The sequence below is a fragment of the Tachyglossus aculeatus genome, chromosome 2 (assembly GCF_015852505.1).
Source record: "Tachyglossus aculeatus isolate mTacAcu1 chromosome 2, mTacAcu1.pri, whole genome shotgun sequence".
Classification (NCBI taxonomy): domain Eukaryota; kingdom Metazoa; phylum Chordata; class Mammalia; order Monotremata; family Tachyglossidae; genus Tachyglossus; species Tachyglossus aculeatus.
Window position 1 is genome coordinate 51,479,758 of NC_052067.1, and position 25,412 is coordinate 51,505,169.

General features: G+C 46.7%; 1 protein-coding gene across 1 annotated transcript in view; it reads left to right on the top strand.

Annotated features, from left to right (window-relative positions):
- The window catches only part of BMPER (BMP binding endothelial regulator), a 223,944-nt gene that overhangs the window by 128,342 nt on the left and 70,190 nt on the right, over positions 1-25,412 (top strand). The window contains exons 7-10 of the mRNA XM_038770108.1: positions 16,366-16,465; positions 18,772-18,881; positions 22,197-22,337; positions 24,682-24,786. Coding sequence (XP_038626036.1) covers positions 16,366-16,465; positions 18,772-18,881; positions 22,197-22,337; positions 24,682-24,786 — 456 coding nt within the window. The remainder of the gene's footprint in view (positions 1-16,365; positions 16,466-18,771; positions 18,882-22,196; positions 22,338-24,681; positions 24,787-25,412) is intronic.

The following is a 25,412-nucleotide window of genomic DNA, read 5'->3' on the forward strand; positions in this document are numbered from 1 at the left end:
CACTGCTTAGTACTATGCTGGGTGCATTGAAATTGCTTGACAAATACTACCATTATGATGAATTATTATTAGGAAAGTGGAATGCCAAGGGGATCAACAATGTCTAAAGTCCAAATGGTGATTTAGCTAACAGTCAAGCAATCGGTGTTGCTTAATAAGCACTTAACTGAGTTCAAGTCCTGTACTATAAGCATTTGGGAGAGTGTGGAACCACTGACTTGGCCATCACTTTCCCTGCTCACAGCGAGTTTAACATCTAGAACTAGTCCCACTCTACATTAACAAGGGCTGGCTGGGCTTCTCATTCATTCATTCATTCAATGGTATTTATTGAGTGCTTACTGTGTGCAGAGCACTGTACTGAGCTCTTGGAAAGTACAATTCAGCAATAAAGAGAGACTATCCCTGCCCATACTGGGCTTGCAGTCTAGAAGGGCAGACAGAAATCAAAACAAGTAAACAGGCATCAATCTAAATAAATAGAATTATAGCTATGTACACATCAAAACAAGTAAACAGACATTCATATGAATAAATAGAATTCTAGATATGTACATATATATACAAGTGCCTGTGGGGCGGGGAGGGGGTGTAGAGCAAAGGGAGAGAGCTGGTGTGATGCAAAGGGGAGAGGGAATTCTGCCCATGGCTCTGGCATTTGGGAGTCAGGCCCTCCTGTCTGTGGATTGATGTGCACTTAGAACAGTGCTTTCCACATAGTAAGCGCTTAACAAATGCCATCATCATCATCAAGCCATCATGCATCACTGTGTGCCTCACACTGTACTCAGCCCTTGGGAAACGTACAGTAGAGTCAAGAGACAGGGCCCTTACCCTAAAGGACCTTAAAACTCAGTGGAAGAGACAGTTATTAAAATAAATTACAGATAGGGGGAAGCAACTGGGGTTTAAAGATACATATGACAGTGCTACCTGAGGGATAAACGCTTACACCTCAGGAAAACCCCCGAGGCTAACAGGCGATTAGCTCTCAAGGGAAGGAAGCAACATGGCTAGGTAGATAAAGCACAGGCCTGGGAATCAGAGGACTTTGTGTAATAATCCTGGCTCCACCATTTGATCTCCCTCCCAGCCCCACAACACTTATGTACATATCTGTAACTTTAGAGAAGCAGCGTGGTTTAGTGGCAAGGGCACGGGCTTGCGAGTCAGAGGATGTGAGTTCTAATCCCGGCTCCACCACTTGTCTGCCGTGTGACCTCGGGCAAGTCACTTCTCTGAGTCTCAGTTCTCTCATCTGTAAAATGGGGAATAAAACTGTGAGCCCCAAGTAGGACAACCTGATTACTTTGTACTTTGTACCCAGTGCTTAGAACAGTGCTTGGCACAAGAGCTCAATAAATACTACTGAATGAATGAATTATAATTATTATTTATATAGATGTCTATTTCCCCCTCTTGACTATATGCTCATTGTGGGCAGAGTATGCATCTGTTATATTGTACTCTCCTAAGTGCTCAGCACACAGCACTCAATAAATATGATTGACTGACTGATTGACTGTAAGACCTCAGACAAATCACTTAACTTCTCTGTGTCTCACTTACCTCATCTGTAAAATGAGGACTGAGTGTGAGCCCCATGTGGGATATGTACTGTGTCCATTCTGATTATCTTGCATCTACTCCAGTGCTTAGTACAGTGCCTGGCACACAGAAAGTGCTTAACAAATACCATTAAAATGTTTTATCTATTCATTTATATTAATGTCTGTCTCCCCCTTTAGATTGTGAGCTCTTTGCGGGCAGGGATTGTGTCTGGTATTATTATTGTCCTCTCCCAAGTGCTTAATATGGTGCTTTGCACACAGTAAGAGCTCAATTTGTATGATTAATAATAACAATAAGAAGAAGAAAGCAAGATAAGCGGATATGGTCTACCACGTTTGTTCTTTGAGTCTTCCGCAGCTGGCGATTTAGTGGCTAACCCATGTTAGGTGACAGCCACAGTGGCATCAAAGCGTTTCAGGTTGGCAGCTGCAACCACCAATTCCAAGTACAGTGGTTCAGGAGAAGGGGAGATGGTTTGCTTCCCCTAAACATATCTGTACACCTGGGTCAAGCAGCACAGGGAGCAGATCAGCTGTGGCAAGATGATTGTTTGGTTTGTTTTGGTTTACAGTATTTGTTGAGCGCTATGTGTCAAGTGCTGTTCTAAGGGGTAGCTGCAAGTTTATCAGGTTGGACACAGTCCCTGTCCCACATGGGGCTCTCAGTCTGAGTAGAAGGGTGTGGGATTTAATCCCCACTCTAGAGGAAACTGAGACACTGAAAAATAAAGTGACTTGTCCAAGGTCACACAGAAAACAGCTGGCAGATCTGGGATTAGAACCCAGATCCTTTGACTCCCGGGCCCATGGTCTTCCCACTAGGCCACGTTGCTTCTCAATAGTAGTAGGAGGAGGAGTAGAAATTGTATTTATTAAGTACTTGCTGTGTGCAGAACACTGTAATATGCACTGGAAAAGAGTATAGAAGTGGGAGTGCCCTGGCCTTCAGGGGGCTCACAGTCTGTGAATATAAGGCAGGAAAATGAACTGGCAACAGACATATAAAAGAGATGAAGCAAAACACTAAGGCAGCATAGAGACTCAGAAAGATAGAAAAATGAAAACAAAGATCTCTAGGGCCCTGTGGCTTGAGGAACAGAATTTCAGGTTTCTCCTTTTTATGATCAGATAGCCCAATTAAGCATGAACTATCAGCTATCCATTCATTCGTTCAATCGTATTTATTAGCGCTTACTGTGTGCAGAGCACTGTACTAAGCACTTGGGAAGTACAAGTTGGAAACATATAGACATGGTCTCTACCCAAAAACGGGCTCACAGTCTAGAAGGGGGAGACAGGCAACAAAACAAAACATATTAACAAAATAAAATAGAATAGTAGGTATGTACAAGGAAAATAAATAGAGTAATAAATCTGTACAAACATATACAGGTGCTGTGGGGAGGGGAAGGAGGTACAGTGGGGGGGATGGGGAGGGGGAAGAGGAGGAGAGAAAGAAGGGGGCTCATTCTGGGAAGGCCTCCTGGAGGAGGTGAGCTCTCAGTAGGGCTTTGAAGGGAGGAAGAGAGCTAGCTTGGCGGATGTGCAGAGGGAGGGCATTCCAGGCCAAGGGGAGGACATGGGCCGGGGGTCGACAGCGGGACAGGTGAGAATGAGGCACAGTGAGGAGGTTAGCGGCAGAGAAGCGGAGGGTGCGGGCTGGACTGTAGAAGGAAAGAAGGGAGGTGAGGTAGGAGGGGGCGAGGTGATGGACAGCCTTGAAGCCGAGAGTGAGGAGTTTTTGCCTGATGCGTAGGTTGACTGGTAGCCACTGGAGATCTATCTACCCTAGGAACCGATGAGAGCCTTTTTACCATGGTGGTGAGCAGATTGCCTTCTTCTAGACTGTGAGCCCGTTGTTGGGTAGGGACCGTCTGTATATGTTGCCAACTTGTACTTCCCAAGCACTTAGTACAGTGCTCAGCACACAGTAAGCGCTCAAAAAATATGATTGAATGAATGAATGAATGAATGTTTGACGGGAGTGAAACTTTCATGCCCCCCAAGCAGCCTCCACTGCTGAGCACATCTCTGTACTAAGGGCTGGGCCTCTGGCTCACGGGCACAGGGAAGGAGAGATGAATATGGAAGCCCTCACCCTGCCCTGCCCTTTTTTTTATCCAGCCACTCCGACTGACGGCCACCCAGAGACCTTGGTACAGAGCTGGGTGTGATGCCAGGGTGTCATTCCCCCGGTGCCAGTCCCTGCTCTTCCAGCTGGGATTCTCCAGGCTTATCGCCCAGCTCAACCTCAGAACCCGTGCCAAGCACTGGGCGGCCCCCTCCCCAGCCCAGGCAGTGGGGAAATGTGGAAATGTTTCTACTGTTTAACAGGCTCATACCTGGACGAGAATGTCATAGCAATAGTGACAAATCCGGAGCAATCGCCAGTGCTGGAATTCCAGTTCTGTGGAAATATTTCCATTAGAATTTGTGACTCTACCATACTAGCTGCTATCAAATGACCTAGAGTGAAACAGGCAGGGCCAAATTGGACAGCTGCTTTTGCAAGAGTGTCTTTGGGTTTGCTAATGTTTTGTTTCCACAGGGGCCCGTGGAACATTTCTGTAGTTGAAACTTTGAGATTAGAGCAGGCAAGGTTGCTTTTAGATAGACAAAAGCACACAATTTGCTGAATTTTGAAACATAAGCATAGTTTACGCACCTGTGTTTTCTATTTGTAGAAATTGAAATCAGACATTCCTGAGAATGAGTGAATGACATAAAGGCAATCAATAATACTTACTGAGTGCCTATGGTGTGCAGAGTACTATACTAAACACTTGAGAGGTCAATAGTTCTAGTAGCTAAAATCCCTGCCCTCAAAGAGTTTACAGGCTAATGGGATTCTTCACTTCAATATAATGGAAGAGACACACAAAATATTTTAGAGAGAAGGAAGAAGCACTACAGCAGTAGGGTACGTGAATAATAAAAATAATTATGGCATTTGTTAAGCGCTTGCTTTGTGCCAAGCACTGTTCTAAGCACTGGGGTTGGTACAAGGTAATCAGGTTGTCCCACATGGGGCTCGCAGTCTTAATCCCCATTTTTTACAGATGAGGTAACTGGAGCACAGAGAAGTTAAGTGACTTGCCCAAGGTCACACAGCAGACTAGTGCCAGAGCCGGGATCAGAACCCACATCCTTTGACTCCTAAGCCCCTGCTCTAAATGGACATGTATAAACATGGTAGAGGAGGTTGCAACTATGTTAATCTTAAAGAGGAACAGTAGGATTGAGATGAGATTAGGGAAGTTGTAACCAGCAGATTAAATAAATTAATCATGGAAAGCCTCCAGAGGGAGGTGGAATTTTCAGAAGCGCTTTGAAGATGGGGTGAGCTGGGAACCTGGAACATTTGAAGGAAAGAAGATGGAATTCCAGGCAGGAGTAAGAGGATGATTCCGGGATCAAAATAGGAGAAGAGAGTGGGTAGGTAAGAGAGCAGACAGAATCCCTTCAAGGTAATGGTCAGGAGTTTCTGAAGGTGGTTGAAATATGGGGCAACTATCAATTAATCATATTTATTGAGTGCTTACTGTGTGCAAAGAACTGTACTAAGCACGTGAGAGAGTACAGTATAACAGAGTTGGTAGACATGTTCCCTGCCCAAAATGAGTTTACAGTCTAGAGGGGAGACATGGACAGAATTATGGTTTAGAAATGTGATCTGGGCAGCAGAGTCAAATACAGACTGGAGAGAGGAGAGCTGCCTGGTCCAGCCAGGGTGGTAATGGTTTGGATGGAGAGAAAGAGGTTAATTTGGAGAAATGTGGAGGACAAACCCACAGGGTTTAGCAAGAAATTGAATATAGGAGTTGAAAAAGAGCAAGGACTCAAAGAAGAACACTAAAGTCACAGGCTTCTGAGATAGGAGGATGGTGGTGTCTGCAGCTGTGATGAACAAGTTGGGTGGAGGTGTGGATTTGGGAGGGAAGATGAGGAGTTCAGAGGAAGATATTTTGATTAGTACTAATAGTATTTATTATCCATTCATATTTATTGAGTGCTTACAGAGCACTGTACTAAGTGCTTTGGAGAGTGCAGTACAGCAATAAACAGAAACTGTCCCTTCCCAGCATGAGCTTACAGTCTAGAGTGGGAGACAGACATTAATGTAAGTAAATAAATGACAGATTTGTACATAAATGCTGTTTGGCTGGGACGGGGGGATGAATAAAGGGAGCAAGTCAGTGTGATGTGGAAGGGATGAGAGAAGAGGAAAGGAGGGTTTGGTCAGGGAAGGCTTCTTGGAGGAGATGTGCCTTAAATAAAGAAGCAGCGTGGCTCAGTGGAAAGAGCATGGGCTTTGGAGTCAGCGGTCATGGGTTCAAATCCCGGCTCTGCCAATTGTCAGCTGTGTGACTTTGAGCAAGCCACTTAACTTCTCTGTTCCTCAGTTACCTCATCTGTGAAATGGGGATCAAGACTGTGAGCCCCCCATGGGACAGCATGATGACTTGTAACCTCCCCAGCACCTAGAACTGTGCTTTGCACATAGTAAGCGCTTAATAAATGTCATCAAAAAAAATAAAAATAAAGGCTTTGAAGAGATGGGGGAGACGGGAAGAGTAAATGTCTGTAGGATGAGAGGAGGAAGGGCATTCCAGGCCAGAGGCAGGATGTGAACGAGAGGTTGGTGGTGAGATAGATACAGATCAAGGTACAGTGAGAAAGTTTGCAGTGAAGGTTTGCATTAAAGGAGGGAAACGTGTCGGCTCAGTTTTAGTAAGAGAGAAGCAAGGTGAGTTCTGAGGTGATCAGTACACTGGTGCCATGGTGGGGAAAGAGGAGGGCTACGGTCATCCATGAGGCTACTAAAGTCTGTCCCCTATGCCCAGCACCAGAACCACGGGCTTAGGCTGTGCCTTCTGGCAAGGCCCAGGTTCCGTCTCCCCCGAGGTCAGCGGAGCCTAGTCTTTCAGTTGCATTTATTGAGTGCTTACTATGTGCAAAGCACTGAACTCAGTGCTTGGAGGAGACGATATAACAATAAACAGACACATTCCCTGCCCACAATGAGCTTATAGTCTAGAGGGGTGGGTATCACATGCAGGTTACTGGTTGAGTGAGGCTGGAAAAAGCCTCCACACTCCTTAAGAGCCTTCAGTGATTTCACGTCTACCTCTGCATCAAACAGAAACGCCTTTCCTTTGACTTTAAAGCACTCAATCAGCTGGCCTCCTCCTAACTAGCCTCTTTGAATTTCTGTTACATCCCAGCACTCTGACTTTACTCCTCTAACGCCAACCTACTCACTGTACCTCGATCTTGTCTATCTCACTGCCAACCCCTCTCCCACGTCCTGCCTCTGGACTGGAACTCCTTCTGTCTTCATATCCAACAGAGCACCACTCTCCCCATCTTCAAAGTCTTATTAAAATCACATTTCCTCCAAAGGTCTTTCTTGAGTAAGCCCTCATTTCCCCCTTTCCCCCTCCCTTCTGTGTTGCTCTTGCCCTTGAATTTATATCCTTTATTCACAGTGGCACAGCACTTACATACATAGTGGTAATTTATTTTAACGCCTGTCTCCACCTCCAGGCTCTCCCACTCTGTAAGCTCCTTATGGGCAAGGAACATGTCTACCCACTCTGTTAAATTGTACCCTCCCAAACACTTAGGACAGTGCTCTCCACCCAGTAAATTCTCAGTTAATATGACTGATTGATTGATCATACTTGTCAGCAGCCATTGAGCTCATGTGTAGTGCGGTGCCTGCATTTCCAATTAATGCATTTCTGGGGAAAAGATATTTATAAAATGGCAATACAATGATGTAATCAGAGTGTCCTGGTAGAAAGAGCATGACCTTGGAAATCAGAGGACCTGGGTTCTAATCCTAGCTCTGTCACTTGCCTGCTTTTTGACCTTAGGTAAGTTATTTTTTTTAAAAATGGTATTTGCTAAGCACTTACTATATCATAATAATAATGGCATTTGTTAAGTGCTTACTACATGCAAAGCACTGTTCTAAGTGCTGGGGAAGATACAAGGTGATCAGGTTGTCCCACGTGGGGCTCACAGTCTTAATCCCCATTTTACTGAGGTAACTGAGGCTCAGAGAAGTTAAATGACTTGCTCAAGGTCACACAGCAGACATGTGGCAGAGCCGGGTTTAGAACCCATGACCTCTGACTCCCAAGTCTGTGCTCTTTCCACTGAGCGACGCTGCTTCTCTATATGTCAGGCACTGGGCTAGATACAAGCTAATCAGTTTGGACACAGTCTCTATCCCCTATGGGACTCCCAGTCTTAATCCCCATTTTACAGATGAGGTAACTGAGGCCCAGAAAAGTGAAGTGGCTTGCCCAAGGTCACACAACAGTCAAGTGACGGAGCCGGGATTAGAACTCAGGTTCTTCTGACTCCCAGGAGCTTGCTCTCCACTAGGCCAGCTGCTTCTCTATGCCTCTGTTTCCCCTCTATAAAATGGGGGTTCAGCACTTGCTCTCTCTCCTACTTAGACTGTGAGCTCCAAGTGGGATAGGGATTGTGTCCAATCTGCTTTATATTGTATTTACCTCAGTGCTTAGTACAGTGCTCAGCAATGGTGTGGCCCATCCCATTATTATTGCCCTGAATGGACATTTAGATGTCCAATGGACGTTTCTATAAATTGCCGACTTGTCCTTCCCAAGCGCTTAGTACATTGCTCTGCACACAGTAAGCGCTCAATAAATACGATTGAATGAATGAATGAATTTAGAAAGATCACCAGCCCCTGTGCCATACCCAGAGATGGTTAGAGAAGCAACATGTCCTAGTGGAAAGAGCGTAGGCTTGTGATTCAGAGGACCTGAGTTCTAATCCAGCTCCACCACTTATCTGCTGAATGACCTTGGGCAAGCCACTTATCTTCTCTGTGCTTCACTTCCCTCATCAGCAGATTAGGATTCGATACCTGTCCTTCCTCCTATTTAGGCTGTGAGGCTGTTGTGGAACCGGATTACTTTGTTTCTATCCCAGTGCTTCGAGGAGTGAAGAAGAAATACCACAATTATTATTATTAGTTTCAGTATCATTATCGTGATCAGGAGATCACATCCCGTAAGCCTCACACCTAGGGATTATGACCACATCCCCCAAGTCTCTAAAACAATCTCTTTAGGTTGACAGCCATTGGCAAGATTTATTTTATAAAATCTATGTTTAACTTATGTGTTTAACATAAGTTAAACACATAACATGTGCTTAGAATATTGCTCAGTGCTTAGAACAGTGCTCAGCACTTAGAACAGTGCTTGGCACATAGTAAGTGCTTAACAAATGTCATTATTATTATTATTATTATATGACCAAATTGTGCAATGTGCACAATACATCCCATTGCATGTATCACATTGTAAATTGTATCACCGTGCAAATATCAGTATAGTTCTGTTTATCTTATTGAAAAATACCAGAGCAATGTATGTACCCCTCTTAAGTCCAGAATACTTTATTTCAAGGTTTCTTGGTGCCAATGAAAATGAAGTGCTCTCCAATAAATTCAGGTGGAAAGTCACTCAAGGACCTTGGCATTCAGTGTCCCTGCTCTTCTACCCAGCCATATGCCCATCCTTCCACTGAGGCTAGAGGACCTCTTCATGTAAGCCCTATCTTTCTCATCTGGCTTTGCAAGTGGGCAAGCCTGGCCCAGTGATAAAAAAAACACATAGTAATTGTTCAATAAATACCATTCATTGATTTATTGACACCCAGGGATGGACAAAGCTGGTGCCTTGCCTGCCTGTTGCCTTCAGATATGAATCAATCAGTAGAAAATAGTGTTTATTGGGGTGCAGAGCACTGTACTAAGTGACAGTCAAGTGGAAATAGGGTGGGGAAAAGAGATTAATCAGGGAAGGGGTCCTGGAAGAGATGCAATTTCAGAAGGGCTTTGAAGATAGGGAGAGCAGTAGTTTACCAGTTGTGAAGGGGGCGGTTGATGGAAGGGTGTAAGCAAGAGGTTTGCAGCAGTAGTATAAAATACAGTACAGTTGGTAGACAGGATTACTGCCCTTGAGAAGCTTACAGTCTAGACAGGTAGGGGGAAGCAACAACATTTAAAGAAATCAGAAGCCATGTCATCTAGTGGAAATAATAATAATAATGGTATTTGTTAAGTACTTGTTCTGTGTCAAGCACTGTTCTAAGCAATGAGGTAGATACAAGCTAATCAAGTTGGACACTGCCCCTGTCCCACATGGGCTCACAGACTTAATCCCCATTTTACAGATGGGGTAACTGAGGCCCAGAGACTGCAAGTGACTTTCCCAAGGTCACACAGCAGGCAAGTGGCAGAGCTGGAATTAGAACCCAAGTCCTGACTTTCAGGCCTGTGCTCTATCCAATTAGGCCATGCTGCTTCCCAAGAATACAGGTCTGTGAATGTGAGAACCTGGACTCTAATTTTGGCTCTGCCATTTGCCTTCTGAGTGGCTTTGGGCAAGTCCCTTACCTCCTTTGTACCTCAGTTTCCTCATCTGTAAAATGGAGATTCAATCCTACTCCCTCCTACTTAGACTGTGGGCCTTATGTGGGACAGGATTGAGTCCAACCTGATAATCTTGAATCTACCCTAGCATAGAGCACAGTGCTTGGCACACAGTAAGCACTTAAGAAATGCCAGAAAAAAATGTACCTATGTTTTAGAGGTTTGGTGGATGGGGGGGAAGAACCCAAGTATTTAGTTGATGAGGAAGTGCTGATGTGGCAGTAGGAGGGAAATAGTAGGGGGAGAAAGAGAAATTAATCAGGGAAGGCTTCCTGGGAGAGATGCAACTTCAGAAGGGCTTTGAAGATAGGGAGCATAGTAGTTTACCAATTGTAAAAGGGGAGATAGATGGTAGGGTGTCAGCAAGGGTTTGGCAGAAAAAGGTTTAGGATGCAGCACAGTGAGAACAGTGACTTAAGAGAGCAGTGAGCAGGCTGGGGTGTAGTGGGAGAGGAGTGAGGATCCGTACTGGGGTAAGCATTGACTTTAAAACCGAAGAACAAGAGTTTTGCTTGACGTGGAAAGGGCCACTGGAGGTTTTCGAGAACGGGGGAAACTTGTGCAGAACTACCTTTGAGAATAGTGATCAGGGCTACAGAATGAAGTTTGGACTGGAGAGGGGAGAGATTGGAGGCAGGGAGGTTTGTGAGGTGGCTGAATCAGTAGTCGAGTTTGGATAAAATACTAAATGGTAAGAATAATAATAATGATAATTCTTGTGGTTTGTGCTGAGCACCTAGTGTATACCAGGTGTGGTTAGATACAAAATAAGCAGGTTGGACCAAGTTTTTAGCCCAAATGAGGTTCAGAGTCTAGCGGGGAGGGAGAACAGATACGTAATGTCCATCATATAGATGAGGAAACTGAGGCACATAGACGTTAAATGTCTTATCCTAGGTCCCACGGGAATAGAATGCATGTTTTCTAACTCCTAGACCTGTGCTCTCTCCACTAGACTACACTCATTCCCTCTGGTCTGTGAGTCTTGTGTGACAGGGACTTTGTCCCCTCTGCTTATATTGTATCTACCCCAGGGCTTAGGGCAGAGTAAGCACTTAACCAATACTACAGTTATTACTGCTGTTATTATTGTTGTATTACTGTTTATACCAACAGTGATAATAATGAACCTCAAGTTACTTATAGAGCCCCACTGGGAAAAAAATTGTTAGAATGCATGAAATTTTGAGATGCCCTGTGGGGCTTCTGGATATGTGAATGGGCCTCTGCTGGTTTAGGACCTCTTGAAGACTTTCCCTCCCAGTCCACACTATGCTCCTGAAGCTTGGGCAGTGGAGACAGCCTGGTGGACAATTAAGCCCACTCATCTCAGGCATAAAAGTGTGCCCCTCCGACCCCCCTGCATGGATGATACACTTGGGAGGTATGATTCCCGAATGATTGTTCTTTTCAACTCCCTGGAAGCAAGCCAGACCTGAGGTAAACCTTTTGAAAGGTCTGTGCACACCCCAACAGCTTTGTTGTTAATGTGGAACCGACAGATTCAACTTTGATTTTTTTTTTTAAGTGGCAAGGAGAGGGGTTTCATTTTTTTTTTCCCTCGTATTTTGGCACATCTTTTCTGGGTGGTCCAGGTGAGGCCTTCAGGATTCTCGGCCGACTCTCCCCTCAGGTGGTCTTGCTCATTTACTTCCTGGGTTTTTTATTTAGATCGGGCAGCTGTGGCGGGCCCGCACTTTCATTCATTCATTCAGTCATATTTATTGAGCGCTTACTGTGTGCAGAGCACTGTACTAAGCGCTTGGAAAGTACAAGTTGGCAACAGATAGAGACGGTCCCTACCCAACAATGGGCTCACAGTCTAGAAGGGGGACTAGAAGGGCACTTAGTTATCCTCAGGCCCACACTCAGAGATGGTCAGAGATTGCCCAGAGAAAGGGTCACCTGGAATCCTGGATGTTAACCACTCACACTCCTCAGACACTCTCAAGCCCCCACGCCTCCACTCAGAACCAGCAGCACTTTGGTCTGGAATTTTCTCAAGTCTGTTTCCCCCTGTAGACGATCAGCTCCTTGTGGGTAGAGATCCTGTCTAACAACTGTACTGAATTGTATTTTTCCAAGTGCTTAATACAGTGCCCTGCATAAAGGGAGCACACAATACATACCAGTGATTGATTGATTTGGGTAAGGACTCAAGTGGACAGGTGAGACAGAACGGAGGGAGGCTGGGGAGGTGTGTGAGGCATGTTGGAAAAAGCTGGAGGTTGCAGTCCCGGCTCTGATCTCGAACTTCTCCATGCCTTAGTCTCTCCATCTGTAAAATGGGAGTTGTAATACCTGACCCCTCTTCCTAACTCTCAGGTTGTTCTAAGAAATACATTGAAATAGATAATGTTGAAGGGCTTTGGCCATAAAAGCCCTTTAAAGAGCTAAGGGCATTATTAATTCAGGAAGACTCCCTGGTGGAATGGCTTGGGAGATGGGAAGAGCAGTGGTTTGTCATCAGATGTGAAGGGGGTGGGACTTCCAAGTAGGTGGGAGAGCATGAGTAAGGGAGTCAATTATGGTGAGAGAGAGACAGAAGAGAGAGAGATGCTAAAATCTGACCTTTCCTCTCCAGCCAACTTGCTACCACGTTAATTCAAGCACTTATTCTATCCCATCTTGACTACTGTATCGACCTCCTTGCTGACCTCCTCGCTTCCTGTCTCTTCCTCCTTCACTCTGATGCCTGGATAATTTTTCTACAAAAATGCTCAGGCTATGTTTCCCTACTTCTCAAGAAACTCCAGTGGTTGCCCATCCGCCTCTGCATCAAACAGAAACTCCTCACCATTGGCTTTAAAGCATTCAGTCATCTTGCCCCATTCTACCTCATCTCGCTGCTCTCCTACTACCAATCAGCCTGAACACTTCGCTCCTGTAATACTAACCTTCTCACTGTTCCTCGATCTCATCTATCTCACTTTAATTCTACTTGTTCTGACGATTTTGACACCTGTCTACGTGTTTTGTTCTGTTGTCTGCCTCCCCCTTCTAGACTGTAAGCCCATTGTTGGGTAGGAACCATCTCTATATGTTGCCGACTTGTACTTCCCAAGCACTTAGTACAGTGCTCTGCACACAGTAAGCATTCAATAAATATGATTGAATGAATGAATCTCGCTGCCAACCTCTCGCCCACGTCCTGCCTCTCTCCTGAAATGGCCACCCTCCTCATATCTGACAATTACTCTCCCCCACTAAAAAGCCTTATTGAAGGCACATCTCCTCCAAGAGGCCTTCTCTGACTAGGCCCCCCTTCTGCTCCTCTCACTCCCTTCCTTTTATCCATCCACCCCTCCTAGCCCCAGAGTATTCCTGTATGTCTTTGTAATGTATTTATTTATATTAATGTCTTTCTCTCCCTCTAGACTGTAAGCTTGCTGTGGGCAGGGGATGTGTCTATTGTTACATCGAACTCTCCCAAGTGCTTAGTACAGTGCTCTGCACACAGTAAGCACTCAATAAATGCAATTGAGTGAATGACAAGTCACAGAGCCAGGAGTAGAACCCATGACCTTCTGACTCCCATGCCCATATTCTAACCACTATCCCACTCTGCTTCCTGTAAGTCAGGTTTCCCAGCTTCAGACCACCCTGTTCCTCAAGTGTCAGTACTTGGTCCCCTTCTGTTCTCTATCTACACTCACTCCCTTGGTGAACTCATTCACTCCCGTGGCTTCAACTATCATCTCTACGCTGATGACATCTAAAACTCAAAATGTCCAAGACTGAACTCCTTATCTTCCCTCCCAAACCCTTCCCTCTCCCTGACTTTCCCATCACTGTTGACGGCACTACCATCCTTCCCGTCTCACAAGCCCGCAAACTTGGTGTCATCCTCGACTCTGCTCTCTCATTCACCCCTCACATCCAATCTGTCACCAAAACCTGCCGGTCTCAGCTCCGCAACATCGCCAAGATCCGCCCTTTCTTCTCCATCCAAACTGCTACCCTGCTGGTTCAATCTTTCATCCTATCCCGACTGGATTACTGCATCGGCCTCCCCCAGATCTCCCAACCTCCTGTCTCTCCCCACTTCAATCTATATTTCATGCTGCTGCCCGGATCATCTTTGTGCAGAAATGCTCTGGGCATGTTATTCCCCTCCTCAAAAATCTCCAGTGACTATCAGTCAACCTACGCATCAGGCAAAAACTCCTCACTCTCGACTTCAAGGCTCTCCATCTCCTCACCCCCTCCTACCTCACCTCCCTTCTTTCCTTCTACAGCCCAGCCTGCACCCTTCGCCCCTCTGCCGCTAACCTTCTCACTGTGCCTCGTTCTCGCCTGTCCTGCCATCGACCCCTGACCCACGTCCTCCCCCTGGCCTGGAATGCCCTCCCTCCGCACATCTGCCAAGCTAGCTCTCTTCCTCCCTTCAGAACCCTACTGAGAGCTCACCTCCTCCAGGAGGCCTTCCCAGACTGAACCCCTTCCTTCCTCTCCCCCTCCCTATCCCCCCACCTTACCTCCTTCCCCTCCTCACAGCACCTGTATATATATATATATATATATGTTTGTACATATTTATTACTCTATTTTATTTGTACATATTTATTCCATTCTATTTTATTTTGTTAATATGTTTTGTTTTGTTGTCTGTCTCCCCCTTCTAGACTGTGAGCCCACTGTTGGGTAGGGACCGTCTCTATATGTTCCCAACTTGCACTTCCCAAGTGCTTAGTACAGTGCTGTACACACAGTAAGCGCTCAATAAATATGATTGAATGAATGAATGAATGAATGTCTAGCTCCTGGAGCTAATGCAATGGAGGGCATCAGGGAGTAAGGCAACTCTTTTATACTGTACTCCCCTAAACACTTAATCCTGGCTCTGCCACACGTCTGCTGTGTGAGTTTGGTCACATTATTTCACTTCTCTGGGCCTCAGTTACCTCATCTGTAAAATGGGGATTAAGAGTGTGAGCCCCACATGGGACAGGGACTGTGTCCAACCTGCCTACCTTGTATCTTAAAACAGTGCTGGGCACGTAGTCAGTGCTTAACAAGTACCATAATTATTATTATTATTCTCATTCAAGGGCCCTGCACACAGTAAGCATTCAGAAAATACGATTGATTGATTGACTGATTGGGAAAGGCCTTTGAGCCCTGCCACTTCCACCCCCTGCTTTGTAGCAGGTGTGTGGCTGACTTGGGGGCAAATCCCCAAGCTGTAGGGAGGTTCGCTCTAGTCCAGAGAGCAGCAGAGAGAAGCCCTCACTGCGGAGGGCATGGGTGGTGGGGATAGCGACAAAGAAACAGCAGCCTTCCTGTCCCACTCTTGTCTCGTCTTACGCTGTCGAGTCATCTCTGACCCATAGCAACATCATGGACACACCTCTCCTGGAGCACCCCACCTCCATCTGCAATCATTCTGGTAGTGGATCCTTAGTGTTTTCTTGGTAAAAATACAGAAGTGGTTTACCACTGCCTCCTTCTGTGCAGTAAGCGTGAGTCACTGCCTTTACTCTCTCCCAGGCCACTGCTGCCCAGCATAGGTGAGTTTTGACTTGTAGCAGGTTGCCTGCCACTCACTAGCCACTGACCAATCTAGGAATGGAATGGACAGGCCTCTGCTTGACTTTCCCTCCCAGTAGCGGAGACTGGTAGAGTACTAGAAACTCTTCAGGTGAGACCCTGAGAAGGGATGTGTCGTTCTAATGAGCCAATAATCCCAAGTGTGTGTCAGCCAGTCAGTCAGTCGTGTTTATTGCTCTCTTACTGTGTGTGGAACACTGTACTAAGCACTCGGTAGCGTACAATATGACAAAAGACACATTGCCTGCCCACAGCGAGATTACAATCTATAGGGGGGAGACTGACATTAATATAAATAAATAAATGACAACATACCCAAGTGTCCCCCTCTGCCTCAGGGCTGGAGCCCCTGTCTGAGCACCCAGAAGGGTAGACTGTAAGCCCATCCTTTAAGCGTTTAGTGCAGTGCTTTGCACACAGTAAGCATTCGATGAATATGATTGAATGCATGAAAAGACTGTGCACTCATCCTCAAGACTGTAAGCTGTTTGTGAGCAGGGAATATGTCTGTTTATTGTTGTATTGAACTCTCCCAAGTGCTTAGTATGGTGCTCTGCACACCATAAGCGCTCAATAAATATGATTAAATGAATGAACAGGAAAGGAGAGCAGAGAGAGCTAGCAGTCTCCACAGTGAACCAGGGCTGAAGCTGGCTAGCCGAAGTACACTCCCCAACCTCCATCCTGGCCCCCATGGAGAAACGGTGCGAGCCAAGAGAGCCCTAGCCAGGCGGAGTCTCTAACGCGGCCTGTTTTCCGCAGGGAGGCAGAACCCAGTGCGTTCGAGAAGTCTGCCCCGTTCTCTCGTGCCCGCGGCATCTCAGCTACACTCCACCCGGGCAGTGCTGCCCCAAATGTCTAGGTGAGTGACTGTGTGGCGATACTCCACTGCTGCTTTGGGGACCGGGGATGGGGGCGAGGGGGCCTGGAGAGTCCCGGCTTTCGGCGACATTGGGTCTGCAGTGGTCAGATGGGGGTCCCAGAAGGGTCAGCCGCCTCCAGTCCGCAGCTAGCGTGACCCCAGGGCGCCAGGCCCACACTCAAACAACTGCTTTAAGAAACAGTGTGGTCTAATAGACCACGCGCCTGGGAGTCAAAGACCTGGGTTCTAATGTTGTATTGTACTCTCCCAAATGCTTAGTATAGTGCTCTGCCCACAGTAAGCTCTCAGTAAATTTGGTCAAATAATGCTGACTCTAATAATAATAATGTGGTATTTGTTAAGCGCTTACTACGTTCCAGGCCCTGTACTGGGCTCTAGGGTGGATACAAACAAATCGAGTTGGATACAGTCCGTGTCCCCCGTGGGGCTCACAGTCTCAATCCCCATTTTACTGATGAAGCAACTGAGGCCCAGGGGAGTGAAGTGACTTGCCTAAGGTCACACAGCAGACAAGTGGTGGAGCTGGGATTAGAACCCATGCCCTTCTGACTTCCAGGCCAGTTCTCTATCCACCTCGCCGTGCTGCCTCTTGACTCTACCACTTCCCTGCTGTGTGACCTCGGGCAAGTCACTTAACTTCTCTGTGCCTCAGTTTCCTCGATGGTGAAATTGAGATTTAATACCTGTTCTCCCTCATACTTAGTGAGTCACATGAGGGACAAGGACTTTATCCGGCCTGATTATCCAGTATTCCCCTCAGCACTTAATACAGTACTTAGCACACAGTAAACATTTAACAAATACCATAATTATTATCAGTTGCCCCAGAGGCTTCTTCCTGAGCCAACAAAGCTCACCCAAAGGAAAGGGCATGGGAGGCCTGCCAAGATACAGAAGTTGTGGGAAACAAAAAGATGAAAAGAAAGGTCTGAAGAAAATGGTTCCTCACTGGACAGAGCGTGAGGAACTGGGCAGCTCATTGGTGCTGACCCAGTAACAGCCATATGTCTCCCCCATCTCATCCTACCTCTGCTGCTTCACCTGGCCCTTCAGAACCAGAGCTAATGGTAGAATCAGGTTTGGAAACAGGTTACACTTGAATCAGAGACACACACAAACACACACATATCTCCCCCGCCGTGGGAGTCACTTGTGGGAAACTTGGTGGGGTGAAAGGGTGGTGTATATCTCCAGGGTGGGGCTAGAAGCCTGGGCTCCAGAGGGGGTCAAGAGGGGTAAACAGAGAGCCATTAAGAAGGGCAGGGATAGGGGAGGGTAGAAGGAGGAATGAGGGATTTACATGGTGTACAGTACTTTGGCAGCTGGAATGATAACTACCCTGTTGTTATATCGACAAAATGGCTCAAAGAGCTCCTCATTTGTTCAGATTGCCAGCCCCAGTCCCGCCTGCTCAGGAATTAACCTGGAGCCCAGACGGGCAGACAACGGTTCCAATACTGCCCCGGTAGTGGGTAGATGGATCCTTCCATGGTCGCGAACGCTGCCCTCCACCTCATCCTCACATTGGGTGCTTCCCAAATCGGACAGCCCAAACCTCGGCTCTGGTCTAGTCCCATAGAGACAACCGAGGCCCATGTTTGACCCTAGGTTTGCCTTTCAGGCGGTGGCTGCGGTGTTGAGTTCTGCTCTGTTGACTGTCTTGTCCCAGGACATGCCGCAGAAGGAACAGCAAAGTTTATGGAAATATGAGGATCAAAACCCAAAGAAAAGAGGACATTTTTTTGGTCAGGCTAAATCCAAGGGGAAGGAAGTGGGACCAGCCTATCTGAAATGCTCCTAGATGTTCCTAAACAGAACTGTTCTTTCTTATTTAGGGCCATGGGTCCAGCTCAGTTTGCTTGTATTCACACCAGTGCTTAATACAGTGCCTGCCACATAGTAAGCGCTTAACAAATACCATCATTATTATTATTACCATGCAATAGAGTGGGTAGACCCGTTCCCTGCCTACAAGGAGCTTACGGTCTAGCAGAGAAGCTGAGAGCTCTTAGAGCTGGGTGGCTGAGGATGTACCCTCTGGGCACTTCAAATCACCCCTGAGATGACACACACACAAATTTCTGATCATTCCCAAGCTGCTTGGGTCAAGGATTGGGGGTGTTGAGTGGGAGCCCGTAGTTCGTCCTCGAAACTCCATGTCTGGGGATTCACAAACTGCAGCAGGTTTGACAAGAGAGGGGTCACTGGGGTTGAGCCTGCTTGGGGGATATCCAGCCTCATTCCCAGGATCCACCAGATTTATGCTGTTCTGTCACTTCTCCCAGGCCAGAGGAAAGTGTTCGACCTCCCGTTTGGAAGCTGCCTGTTTCACAGCGACGTCTACGATAATGGATCCTCCTTCTTGTACGACAACTGCACAAGATGTACCTGCCGAGTAAGTGGGGCGGGCCAGCGTTGGTGGAGGGATTGAAAATCTGCCTCGAGGGAGGCCGGGACCATGGGGGTGCCCCGGGGAGAATGTGCTTGAAGCTGGATGGAAGGAAGGGCCTGATACACTTCAGAGTGGCCACAGGCTAGGAAGCAAGCCTAGGGTTGTCTAGCTATGTGCCCTGTTCTGGCTTGTCCATTTCAGGGCCCTCACAGTGACTCCAAATGACTTAAAGGAGTTTGGTCTTCCCTTCCTATGTATACTTGAGTCAATCAATCAATCAGTCACTTTCTCTTCCTTCCCCTCTTCATAGAACTGTAGGATTTGTTAATTAGTGAGCACGTCACTTGTATGATTTAATCAGGATTTCTTTCTCCCTCTCCTCTTCCTGTCTCTCCTTCGGTTCTTCCTCTCTCGTCTCCACTTCCTCTTCCTCCTCCTCGTCATGGCACTTTGGGGTGATTTGTTAATTACAGAGCATGTCATCTGTGTCGATCTGCATTATCTATATTTTCCAGTTGAGAAGGGGCAAGGAAGGGAAACAGGGAGAAAGGGACATGGATAGACACAAAAAGAGAGAGATTGTCAGTTGGGAGCAGAACCCCCATTTCTTCGGGGCAAGCAGAGTTTACAAGGACTGGGTACTCCTAGGGCATCAGCTGTGGGAGAGGGGGAGGAGGCGAGGGTGCTGAACTCTTTCTCCCTGGCACAAAACTCTCCGTAACCACTCTGCCAGGGAATGTGTTTTTCTGCTCCTCTCAAGGCTTTTCTGTGGTTTGTATTATCATATGGTGAATATATTGCGAGACACTATTTACTTTGGCCAGAAGCTCGAAGACCTTTGTTTGGCTCCTCTCCCTCTAGGAATTTCACAAATAAATCACTGCCCATAGGGATTCAGATTGCAGCTACGCAGTAGGGAGGTCACCACCTGGCTGGACTCCTTGACCTATTCCTTTAGATGCCCCAGAATGGCTTGTAAGTGCTTAACAAATGCCAATTATTATTATTATTGTAGTGATGTTGGCAGCATTGGGAATCTCATCCACTGTCAACAGCTGGACACATCTGACCGCTACCCTGTCCATCCTGGACACATCCATCGGGGCAGCCCTGGGGCAGAGTGGATTTAGGGGCTAAAGAAGGAGGCTCCCTAAAGAACCTGTCCTTTTCCTCCTTTCCCACGAGACAACTGGTGAAACTGGTGTCTGCCGGGACAATTCACAGAGAGGCCTGAGGTGACAGCCACATTAGGCCAAGATTCAAGGGTGGTGGGAACATCCTAAGGAAACCTTCCGAGAACATGGCCTAGTGTATACCACATGAGCCTGGGAGTCACCAGGTCTTGGGTTCTAATTCTGACTCTGCCGCTTGTCTGCTGTGTGACCCTGGGCAAGTCAGGTCACTTCCCCGTACCTCAGTTACCTCATCTGTAAAATGAGGATTACGACTGTGAGCCCTATGTGGGGACAGGGACTGTGTCCAACCCGATTTGCTTGTTTCCCCCTGGTGCTTAGTACAGTGACTGACACATAGTAAGTGCTTAATAAATACCACTATCATTATTATTATTGTCTCTTAGTCAGGGGTTCTGTTCCCTGTCTCTCCTAAAGGAGTCTGGCCTCTATTTGGATGTAGAAGCCCTACCTGTGATGTTTGCAGATGGAAAATTCCGTGTGACCCTCCCTTTTAGCCCCCAAATCTTCTAAACCCTCCAGCTATTAGGAGCAGAATCTTCCTTCCAGCTTGTCCTCAACTTTTACTTCTCTCCCTCAGCCTGAGTCCCAGGGAGTGTTCCTTATCTGTCAGGAAGCAGAGGGCACTGCTCATGTCTGCCAGAGCCAACAGATTTTGAGAAGAAGGGAAGAGTTTTGGGATGAACACTTACATACATATTACTTACATACATCTTCTAGACTGTGAGCCCACTGTTAGGGCAGGGACCATCTCTATATGTTGCCAACTTATACTTCCCAAGTGCTTAATACAGTGCTCTGCACACAGTAAGTGCTCAATAAATACGATTGATTGACTGATATATATCCGTAATTCATTTATTTATATCAATGTCTGTCTCTCCCTCTATCAGTTAATCAGTCGTATTTATTCATTCAATCATTTACTGAGCTCTTATGGTGTGCAGGGCACTTGGGAGAATACAATAAAATAATGGACAGACTTGCTGCCCATAAACGAGTTTACAATCACGAGAGGGAGACAGACATTAATATAAAAGAAATTAATGGAAACAGCATGGCTCAGTGGAAAGAGCACCGGCTTGGGAGTCAGAGTTCAGACTCGTAGGTTCTAATTCCAGCTTCACCACTTGTCTGCTGTGTGACTTTGGGCAAGTCACTTAACTTCTCTGGGCCTCATTTAGCTCATCTGTAAAATGGGAATTAAGACTGTGAGCTCCACGTGGGACAACCTGATTACCTTGTATCTACCCCAGCACTTGGCACATAGTTCGCACTTTACAAATACCATCATCATCATCATTATTATTATTATTATTAAATATGTAAATTACAGATTTATTGAGCATTTACTGTGTGCAGAGCACTATACTAAGCACTTGGGAGAGTACAATACGACAGAATTAGCACATTCCCTGCTCGTGAACAAGTTTACAGTCTAGATGGGGAGACAGACATTAATAATAATAATGGCATTTATTAAGCACTTGCTATGTGCAAGGCCCTGTTCTAAGTGCTGGGGAGGTTACAAGGTGATTAGGTTGTCCCACAGGGGGCTCACAGTCTTAATCCCCATTTTACAGATGAGGGAACTGAGGCCCAGAGAAGTGAAGTGACTTGCCCAAAGACACACAGCTGACAAACAGCTGAGCCGGGATTTGAACCCATGACCTCCGACTCCAAAGCCCGTGCTCCTTCCACTGAGCCACGCTGCTTCTCCTATAATGCTTCTCATTAATAAGAATGTCTAGGCTCTAAACTCACTCTAGGCAGGGAACACGTCTACCAACACTTATGTTGTTGTAGTGTACTCTCCCAAGTGCTTAGTACAGTGCCCTACATGTAGTAATTGCTCAATAAATACAATTGATTGATGAGGAGTCCACCAGTCTAGATGGTGCTGGGCTAAGTCCACTCCTTGAGCCTCAGTTCTCCCTCATACACAATAAAACAGGACGAATGGAAACATTCTTCCCTTTAAATGAATGGGAATTCCATTTGCAAGAGTGGGTTTCCCATCAGTGCAGAGAAGGGACGAGGTGAGGCGGGAAGAGCATTGAAATAGCAGGGGTGTCTACGCTGGGAAATTCAAACTCTTTTCTACTTCTGCTGGGACTTTCCCCAGGATTCCACCGTGCTTTGCAAGAAAAGGTGCTCTCAGCCTGGAGTTTGCAGCCAAAGCCGGGAGGCCTGCTGTGAGAAGTGTCTCTCCCACGCCGTCCCCGAGGACATCAAAGTGTGCAAGTTCGGCAACAAGATCTTTCGGGTAAATGTCAAGCGAGGAGCTCACGGGCCCCACCAATCCCTCTTGAGAAGCGCCGTGACCTATTGGAAAGAACACAGGCCTGAAAGTCAGAGGACCTGGGTTCTAATCCCGGCTCGGCCTCCTGTCTGCTGTGTGACCATGAGCAAGTCACTTAACTTCTCTGCTCCTCAATTACCTCATCTGTAAAATGGGGATTGAGACTGTGAGCCCCACGTGGGGCAAGACCTGTGTCCAATCCAATATGCTTATATCTACCCTTGTGCTCAGTACAGTGCCTGGCAAATAATAAGTGCTTAGCAAATACCTTAATTATTATTATCATTATTCTCTGTGCCTGTTACCTCATCTGTAAAATGAGGATTAAGTCCACCTCCCTCTAACTTAGACTGTGAGCCTCATGTGGGACAGGGACTGTGTCCAACCTGATTTTCTTGTATCTACCACGGTGCTTAGAACAGTAAGAGGTTAAGAAATAATATAAAAAATAATAAGGTAGCTAGGCAGGTGGCAGGAGGAACTCTCCCGTTGCTTGTCCTGAGGAGAGGAACTCAGGGAGAAGGGTCAACAAAATGCATTTAATAATGATAATAATAATAATAACTTTGGCATTTGTTAAGCACTGGGGTAGATACAATATAAGCAAGTTGGACACACTTGGGGCTATGAGAAAGGGAGAAAGTATTCACTCCCCATTATACAGATGAGGAAACTGAGGCACAAAGAAGCTGTGGTCACACAGCAGACAAATGGGGGAGTAAGAATTAGAACCCAGATATCCAGGCTCCCTGGTCTATTTTCTTTCCATTGGCCATGAGCCTAAGATGCCAGTGGGTGGGACCATAAGGGTTTTCCCCCTTCCAAATAGGTTGCCTAAGGGCAGAGGCAACTTAAATGATAAATAAATAATTTATTTATATTAATGTCTGTCTCCCCCCTAGACTGTAAGCTGTTTGTGGGCAGGGGAAGTATCTATCAACACTGTTGTATTGTACTGTCCCAAGTGCTTAGTCTGGTGATGTACACATAGTAAGCGCTCAATAAATAACCAATGATGATGATGATTAGAGGCTGTGATCTGGATGCAGGCCAATGGGCAAGGGCAGCCCAGTGTCCAACATACATTAAGCATTACAAATATCTCTGAAAAATTGGTAGTCCTGTGGTAAAGGATCCCAGGATCTTACAGCCAGCAAGTCAGCCAGAGCTTCGCCTGGGGCTTCCAGGGACAAGACTTCTGGTCACTGTTGATGCCCAGGAGGATGTTACTTGGAAGTGGGCTGGGCACTAGCCGGAGATTTCGCTGCTCCCTGATGCACAAAGAATGGCTGCCCTTCCAGGCCCTTTGTAAATGGCCCGAAGGCCCCGTGGAGTTATCATTCCTTCATTCAATTGTAGTTGTAGAGTGCTTACTGTGGGCCGAGTACAGTACTAAGCACTTGGGAGAATACAACACAACAATAAACAGGCAGAGTCCCTGCCCACAGTGAGCTTACAGTCTAGAGTTGGGGTGGCAGACATTAATATAAATAAAGAAATTACAGCTATGTGCAGATCAGATGGATGATAAAGCTGGATGGGGATTCTTGGGACCTCTGTCCTCAAATCCTGCTCTCCGTCCTCAATCCCAAAGCCAGACTTGCAGGGCCCCGCGGCCCACCCTACGATACTCTGGAAGCACACTGGGAAGTTTTGGCTACAGCCCTCAGTGATGCAAAATGGTGGGGCCCAGGGCCGACCCAGTAATGGAAGAGGTCTTTCCTGCTAGGATTCCTTGTCCGAGGCAGTGAATTTTGCAAGAGGGACCTTCCCAGGCATCTGGCGGTTTTTGTATGAGGTCAGCATGTGCAGAGATTTGGTAAGGGTCAGTGCTCCACTGCAGCCTGGGAGGAATCAGAATTAAGCTTCATTACTAGTAGGTCCCATCTGGGAATCAACTCACTGTCTCTTGGCCTCTTCAGCAAACATGTTCGCATGCAATCAGTTTAACACCTCAGTCATGTCAGAGGAGGGAAAACGCAGCTCCTAATTACAGCACGTGAAAATTCATGCGAGCTCACGTTCCAGAGTGGGGCTGCAAAAATAAACAAGCCGGGCAGCGGAACGGCAAATGTGAGTTGGGTCGACTCAGAAGAATTCTTTTTGTGTCCCGGCGGAGAGAATCGGAGACCTCCCCTCTGCTCTCTGCCTGAAGTGGGCCTGGGTGCGGATGGACACCTCAGAGGAATTTAAATTAAACAATGGCATTGTTCAGAGAGAGAAGCGCTGCCTCCTGTCAGATAATGACTGTTGCTTCCCACCTTCCATGGCTCTGGCCAGTCACCGCCCCGTATTCTCTCTCCTACAGGATGGAGAGATGTGGTCCTCTTTCAACTGCACCATCTGTGCTTGTGTGAAAGGCAAAATTGAGTGTCGCAAGAAGCAGTGCATTCCGATCCACAGCTGTCCCCACGTAAGTTGGATATATACGTGGCTTTCCCGTCTCGCTGTCTGATCCTTTATAGAGCTCAAGGAGAGTAATTACATTGGTTTTGGAAGGCGTGAACCAAACTCCCCCCATTCAGAACTCTAAGGGGTTCTGGCACCTTGAGGGTCAGCCCCACCCTCTGTGCCTTTTTTTTAATGGTCCTTGTTAAGTGCTTACTATGTGCCAGGGACTGTACTAAATGCTTGGGTAGATACAAGCTAATCAGGTTGGACCCAGTCCATGTTCCTTATGGGGCTCACAGTCTTCGCAGTCTTAATCCCCGTTTTACAAATGAGGTAACCATGGCCCAGAGAAATGAAGTGACTTGCCCCAAGTCACACAGCAGACAAGTGGCAGAGCCGGAATTACAACTCAGGTCCTCGGACTCCCAGGCCCGTCCTTTTTCCACTAGGCCACATTGTTTCTCTTTTGATTTCCCCCTTTCCTGATTCTCCTGTTCCTGCCTTCTCCGGAGGGCCCTTTTCTCCATCATCTCCCCCAGCCCCATTCGCTCTTACCGCTTCCTCTCCATCAATTTTTTTTCCACTACAAGCTTCCTTCCTTGGATCAGCCCGTCCAGCTCAGCACTAGTTCTCCACACTTCAACACAT